The sequence below is a fragment of the Lucilia cuprina genome, chromosome 3 (genome assembly GCF_022045245.1).
Source record: "Lucilia cuprina isolate Lc7/37 chromosome 3, ASM2204524v1, whole genome shotgun sequence".
Taxonomy (NCBI): Eukaryota; Metazoa; Arthropoda; class Insecta; order Diptera; family Calliphoridae; genus Lucilia; species Lucilia cuprina.
The window spans coordinates 66,775,783-66,782,205 of record NC_060951.1 but is presented as its reverse complement, the minus strand read 5'-3'; the positions used below and the strand labels follow the sequence as shown (position 1 = coordinate 66,782,205).

The 6,423-nt window shown below is 28.1% G+C and overlaps 3 protein-coding genes across 5 annotated transcripts in view; 2 read left to right on the top strand and 1 right to left on the bottom strand.

Moving 5' to 3' along the window:
• The first annotated feature begins 163 nt into the window (after positions 1–163).
• LOC111678942 (trypsin eta) lies at positions 164–1,325 on the top strand. Its single transcript, XM_023440401.2, has 3 exons — positions 164–537; positions 801–1,026; positions 1,114–1,325. Exons 1-3 carry the CDS (start codon positions 238–240, stop codon positions 1,242–1,244), a joined length of 657 nt encoding a protein of 218 aa, XP_023296169.2. The 5' UTR covers positions 164–237; the 3' UTR covers positions 1,245–1,325.
• LOC111678934 (ras-related protein Rab-27A) overlaps positions 1,253–6,423 on the bottom strand; it is a 10,608-nt gene continuing 5,437 nt past the window's right edge. The window contains exons 1-3 of one of the 2 annotated variants that reach the window (XM_046945671.1): positions 3,779–4,930; positions 2,517–2,800; positions 1,253–2,329 (exon numbers count right to left, since the gene is read on the bottom strand). In XM_046945671.1, the coding sequence (XP_046801627.1) occupies positions 1,802–2,329; positions 2,517–2,678 (690 nt within the window). In that variant the 5' untranslated portion in view covers positions 2,679–2,800; positions 3,779–4,930 and the 3' untranslated portion in view covers positions 1,253–1,801. Of the gene's footprint in view, positions 2,330–2,516; positions 2,801–3,778; positions 4,931–6,423 lie in introns of those variants that run through there. The other variant, XM_046945672.1, reaches the window with a different exon arrangement.
• The window catches only part of LOC111678914 (nexilin), an 11,445-nt gene continuing 10,938 nt past the window's right edge, over positions 5,917–6,423 (top strand). Inside the window, exon 1 of one of the 2 annotated variants that reach the window (XM_046945670.1) lies at positions 5,917–5,935. The gene's annotated coding sequence lies outside the window, so the exon portion shown is untranslated. Of the gene's footprint in view, positions 5,936–5,957; positions 5,977–6,423 lie in introns of those variants that run through there. The other variant, XM_046945669.1, reaches the window with a different exon arrangement.

Sequence of the window (6,423 nt, the reverse complement as noted above, 5' to 3'; positions counted from 1 at the left end):
CAAGTATTCTTTATATTTAATCTACTCATTATTGCAAAATTTATATATTTTTTGTCACCTTTAATGTAATGTAAAAAAATACATTAGTACATAATTTTTGCATATTTTTGAAATTATCATTTTTAATTTAAAGAATACATTATTTTGTTAAAAAAAATTGTTCAAATTATTCCACAGGTTTGAATTGATGTTTATTGGGATGTATTGTTGTAATTTATTTTTGTTAAATTTTTGTTTATGGTTTCTTGTAGTGCTGATAAAAAACGTTACCGTAAAGCGAGAGAATTTGTTGTTGTTATGGGTACCTTGATTCGTTATCAACGTGTTAATGGCACTATTGTTTCGCATGTCAAGTCTATTGCATATATGAATACATTCAGTATGGATACCATGCGCGATGACATTGGTTTAATGTTTTTAAAAACAGGCTTACCGAAAAATAAAACCCATCTAACAATCGCTCCAATAGCCTTGGCAAATACATCCACACCAGCGGGAGTATCGTGTCAAGTATCAGGATGGGGTAAAACAGAACGGGTAAGAAAAATAAATAATTCGTCTAATTCTTATTACAATTTTTTTTTCTAAATCACAAATTCACCTGATTTCCGGAAATATTAAAAAACATATTTTTTAAAGAACAGTATTTGTGCTGTTATTGTAAAAAAATAAAAACTAAACCAGAGGGAACTTTAATAAGTTATTGTATCAGAATAATAACACAATAAATTTTGTGCTTTTTGATGGTTCCATTTAAATTTCATATATCTTTAACATTTATGCAACATTCTATGTTATAGGGCTCTCTGTCGCCGACATTACGTGTTGCAAATGTGTCAACAATATCAAAAACTGTCTGTGCAATATCATATAGTAATGGTTTATATGATGGCATGATATGTGCAGGTTACCTTTTAGGCGGTACCGACTCATGTCAAGGAGACTCGGGTGGGCCATTGGTATTTAATAATACCTTAATTGGAATTGTATCGTGGGGATCAGGATGTGCACAGCCAGGTTATCCAGGTAAACAAATACACAACTACATATTTCATATTTGTTTTAACATAAAACTTTGTATAACAATTTACTTTTTACTATCAAATTATGTAGGAGTTTATGCTGATGTCCGCTATTACAATAAATGGATTACAGAACGAAATTCGGCAATTATTAAAATGCCCGTATACTCAATTTTAATATTGACAATGTTTATATCGTATATAGTAAAATCTTTTAGATAATACATAAATTTACATAATAAAAATAATTTATTTAAACAAATCATTTAGTTTTATATTAATTTTAACGCATATACATATGTACATACATAGAACACTTACAAATTATTCAAATAAATTCATACATACAAATTGTGTTAAATAATCTTCCTTGTACTAAGGAAACGCCAATGTGATGATAAACAATTTGTTCAAAATGTATTTTTATTTTTGTACTTATGAGAACATTTATGAATTAAGAATTATACATAGGTTAAGTTGATATAGGTACATATATTTTTTAATTACAAAACCACAACACGTTGCAATGAAATAACATTATTGCATTAAACAGCAGCATAAATATTAATCTTAATATTAAACAATTATTGTATCTGTTGAAGTCTCAATCGGTCTCAATAGCTGACACCATTGTAACGTTCATCTTTTTCCAGTATAGCAGTTCTTGGTGTCAGTAATAAAATATGTATAACAATAAAAATGTTAAGGTCTTTATTGTTTCGGATGTTTCAAAAATATTCGAATGTACGACGACTCAATACATTTCAAAAATTATGTATTTAACAACCGCAAGTATTGTTCGTATTTCGAGCATCGTTTGCAGTTTCTTGGTCTTTTTGGAGGGCTAATTTCAATGTTTGAAAACTTGTTAAACGTGTTTGAGTCATTAAACGAGTCAGTTCGGAATTTTCCACTGAATTCTCCATGCGATCCATTACACGACCAACGAGTAATTCGACAGCTTGACGAATATTGTAACCCGTACTCGCACTAGTTTCGATATATGGTAAATTGTAACGTTCAGCAAATGCAGTCACTTGCTCCCGAGATACGACGCGATATGTATCCAGATCACATTTGTTCCCACATAGAACAACATCCGGATCTTCGGAATATGCATGAACTCGAAGTTGTTCTAACCAGTTTGTTATTTCTAAGAAGGACTTTTCATTAGTTAAATCAAAAATTAATAAAAAACCCATGGCATCCCTATAAAATGCTGTTGTAAGGGATCTAAATCTCTCTTGTCCCGCTGTATCCCACAGCTGCAAATGTATACGATGATTTCGACCTCTGGAAGTGTAGAGCTAGAAATTAAAAATAAACAATGTTATTTTTTAAATTGCATTCCATAGAATTCGACATTTCATAATTTCAAAAAATCAGTTTTCAAATTGTATGTTTTATCATGAATGCTCTTAAAATCAATGAATAACTGTTTATCTAAACACGAACTTTCCATATATATTTTCTTTTTATAAAATATTTACGTACCACTCTTTTTTCCCGGAAATCAATGCCCACTGTTGAGATAAATTGTGAATGAAATTGTCCATCTGTATATTGATAAAGGAAACTTGTCTTTCCTACACCCGAATCTCCCAGTGCCAGAAATTTCATTAAGTAATCATAATCAATATTATTTGGCAACAACATGTTTGTAATTATGATACACTGATGTATGAGTTAAAATATAGAAGATGAAGACTGCCACAAATTTTACTTTATAGTAGTATGAGGCATCAGCGATGTAGATGACAAAACTAGGTTTTTAATATCTATAATAATAACAAAGTTTACACAAAAAAACAGTTTTTTATTTATATTATTTCAATTTATTAATTTTATGCCTAATTTTTCTGTGTATTGGATTATTTGTATGTACATATGTATGTATATAAGTTAGTTTAGTCGGACATAGTCAGTGTATATAGGAAGAGACGAACGATACGCAGTAGACAACTAAAGAGGTTATTGCCTTTTAAACAAAAAACGGAAATTAAATTGTAAATAAATGAGTGGCATAGATAAGGAGGAAATTAGAGTTATATACCTAAATCAACTGTGAAAAAATTTACTTACTAATGACTGATTTTTTGATGTTTAAAATAGTTAATAATTTATTAGAATTGAATAAACGAAGATCATGTAAAAAGTGTCATGATGTACGTTTCAAAAGGAAGTATTAACGATTTTAAAATTTAAAATATTTTACTAAAATGAAAATTCATTTAGAATTATTAAAAAATAATAATAATCATTCAGTCAATTGTAATTACTCCTACAAGGACTAATTTTCTTAGGAATTAATTTAATGCATCATACATAGAATGATTTTTGGAAATTGAACATTACCAATTTTCAAGGTGAATTTTCAATTATAAATAGAATATCGTACATAAACATAACAACTCTAACCGCTTAGCCATCGTAACCGGTTAAAACCATTTTACTTCATTTACTGCTAAAATAACATTACCAAAATAAATAAATTAAAAAAAAATAATTTTTGAGGTACATAACATAGTTTAATAGGTTCTAAAAATACATATTAATTTTTTAGTTTTGCAAATATCCGCAGTTTGAACAAATTAAATTCGGTATCTATGTCGTTACTTTTAAGATATCAATATTTCATGTACCTTTTTTCTATTAATCGTGTAATAAATTTGTTTAAATTTTTAGTTCTTCTTGACAATTGTTTCATTTTATTGTATGTATTACTTATAAACAATGTGTTATATAATTACGATTACCTTTTAAAAGTTTTGATATGACCAGTAATTAAAAATGTAAATTTTTAAATTAATATCAATATAGTGTTGATGATGTTTTTAATTATAAGAACATTGTCGTTGTAAACATCATTGAAGAGGACAATATTCTTTACTTTTGTTAATATCTTTTTATTCACACCCCTACAAAAGCACCTACGAACACATATTTTAAACAACAACAAAAGTCTTGCGGTTTTTAACAATCGCAATTTCAAGGACCAATTTTTCGTATTGCATTAAAATAAAATGTAAAAAAAAATTAACAAATAATAATTCACATGAAATGTCGAAAATGTAAATTGTCAGTAAGCCATTAATAATAGAATTATAAAGAAGAGGGTAGTTTTTCGTTATAATAAAAATATGCACCACACCACTTTTTAACAGAACTTTATAACGTTTTTCTTTTTTTCCATTACGAAACTGAAACACCCACTCTTCTCCGCCAGTGTGTGACCTGTTGCGACTGGCTGCTGAAAGAAAACTAAATTTACTCAGCTGTTTTTGTATATCGTGTGTCGAACTAACGACGCAGAAGACCAACTTCAATAAATATCCTTGAAAGTATTTACATAAAATTTTACACACATTCCCTCTAGCAGATAACGTTTAATAAGCATGATTTACAATTAATTTCAATAGTTCAATATTAAAACTTTCAACTTTTTTTAAATTTATGCTGAAGACTTGTATACCTAACTCAGTCCCCAAATGATGATAGTGGTAACTTTTAGCAAAGTTATTATTCATAAATAACATGTTAAATTTTAGGCTTCGTTATCCAAACCTAGATACACTGGGTTACAATAAGGAATACAAACGATTTAATTCACTTTCTGTTTTAAATTATTTTTATTATTAAAAGGTTTTTAACTAGCTTTGTTAGTTGGTACAAATTGTAACTGAATTTTCGACCATTCCAATAGCCCGATTTGGCTGCAACTTGGTACACATAAAGAAACATAAAGAAAGAAGAAGAATGTAGTGTTATGTTCCAAAAATCGGAATTAAGATGAATAATATTCAATTTCTTACGAAAATTTGTTCACCCTGTGGATTTTAAAATTGAAAAATGGCTTTTTGTCGACAAAAATCGAAAAGTCGACTCAACTTTCGACTGTGAAAAAGTCGACTTTGTAAATAAAAGTCGAAAAAACTTGAAAAGTCGGAAAAGTTATAAAATACTTAAAGTCGAAAAATGGACTATTTTAATTTTGTGTGTGTTTGCACAAATGCTTGCGGTTTGTACATATTGAATTTTTGTCAATCCGTTTTTATTGTTTATATCCATAAATAACCAATTTTTTACTAAATTTATATTTCGAAGAAAAATTTACATCTGTATCCTTGCAAGTGAAAGAATCGGTGTTTGTGCTTGCAATGTTTGTGCAGTGTGTGTTGAAATAAAAAAGTATGTTTGTCAAGCCGCTTGTGTGGTCAATTTGGGCCTTTAATCTACTAGATTTGTTTTAAAATATTTCGAAAATGTGTTTTTTCGAATAAGGTTTGCTACTGCGTTGTGTCTAGGATAAACAATACGACAATTGTCTATTGATTCAAATTGGACGTTTTCATCGAAAGTGACATTTTATTTCAAAATGAAATAAGAACAAAATTAAATTTTCAAATTATTGGCATTTAATAAAATAATTTCTACAAATAAAACCAAAGTATAACAAGTAGTCAGACTCTTTGACAGCAGTACCTAACTCTAAGCATGTGTTAGTGAAAAAGTACATAACTCTAAATATGTGTTAGTAACAAAAATGTATATGTATTGGTGCATTCCAAACACACAGAGTTTTATAAAAAAGTTAAAATTTTAAATTTGTTCGAATTTTCAATACCAAAAATTGAAACTCTGTCTCAAAATTAAAATTCAACAACAACAAAAATGAAATGTCAATTATTAAAAAAAAATATTTTTTTTCAGTTTTGGAAAATTAAACAAAATTTTGTATAAAAAGTGAGATAAAATTATTTTAAAAAATTACAGATTTTTTGTGTACAACCGTAATTTCGTGTACAATCCTTAAAAGAGGCCAAGAGAGTCGAATTTAGACGACACCCGTAGATGTGAGAGAGTAATTTCCTGTATATGAGAGTCGGACTACTTGTTATACTTTGAATAAAACTGTAAGTTTGTATTTTTATTGTTTAAATTAAAATTAAAACGAGTAAGTTCAATGGAAATACCTCCCAGAGGTTTGCGCAAATCTAATAGATTTGAAGCCAGTGGAAGCATGGCATTAAAATTACTTCGATTTTAAGTCAAATCAATCTTTAAAATAATAATACTATATGACGAATATAGACATCAATTTTGTCAACGTTTTAAATTTCGTCAACTGGTTCGTTGTTTCCACTGGTTTCAAATCTACTAGATTTGCGTAAACCTCATACTAAACATTGCGTAAACATTATACTATGTTCTTTTTTATTTTAAAATAAAATGTTACTTTTTCGATAAAAACATTCAATTTGAACAGGCTTTCCATTCATATAAGCTTTCGTATTTGCTTATCCTAGACACAACGCAGTGTTGCATAAGTAAATCTTGTTCGAAAAAATACATTTATTTATTTATTTATTTATTTATTTATTTATTTGGATTTATTAATAAC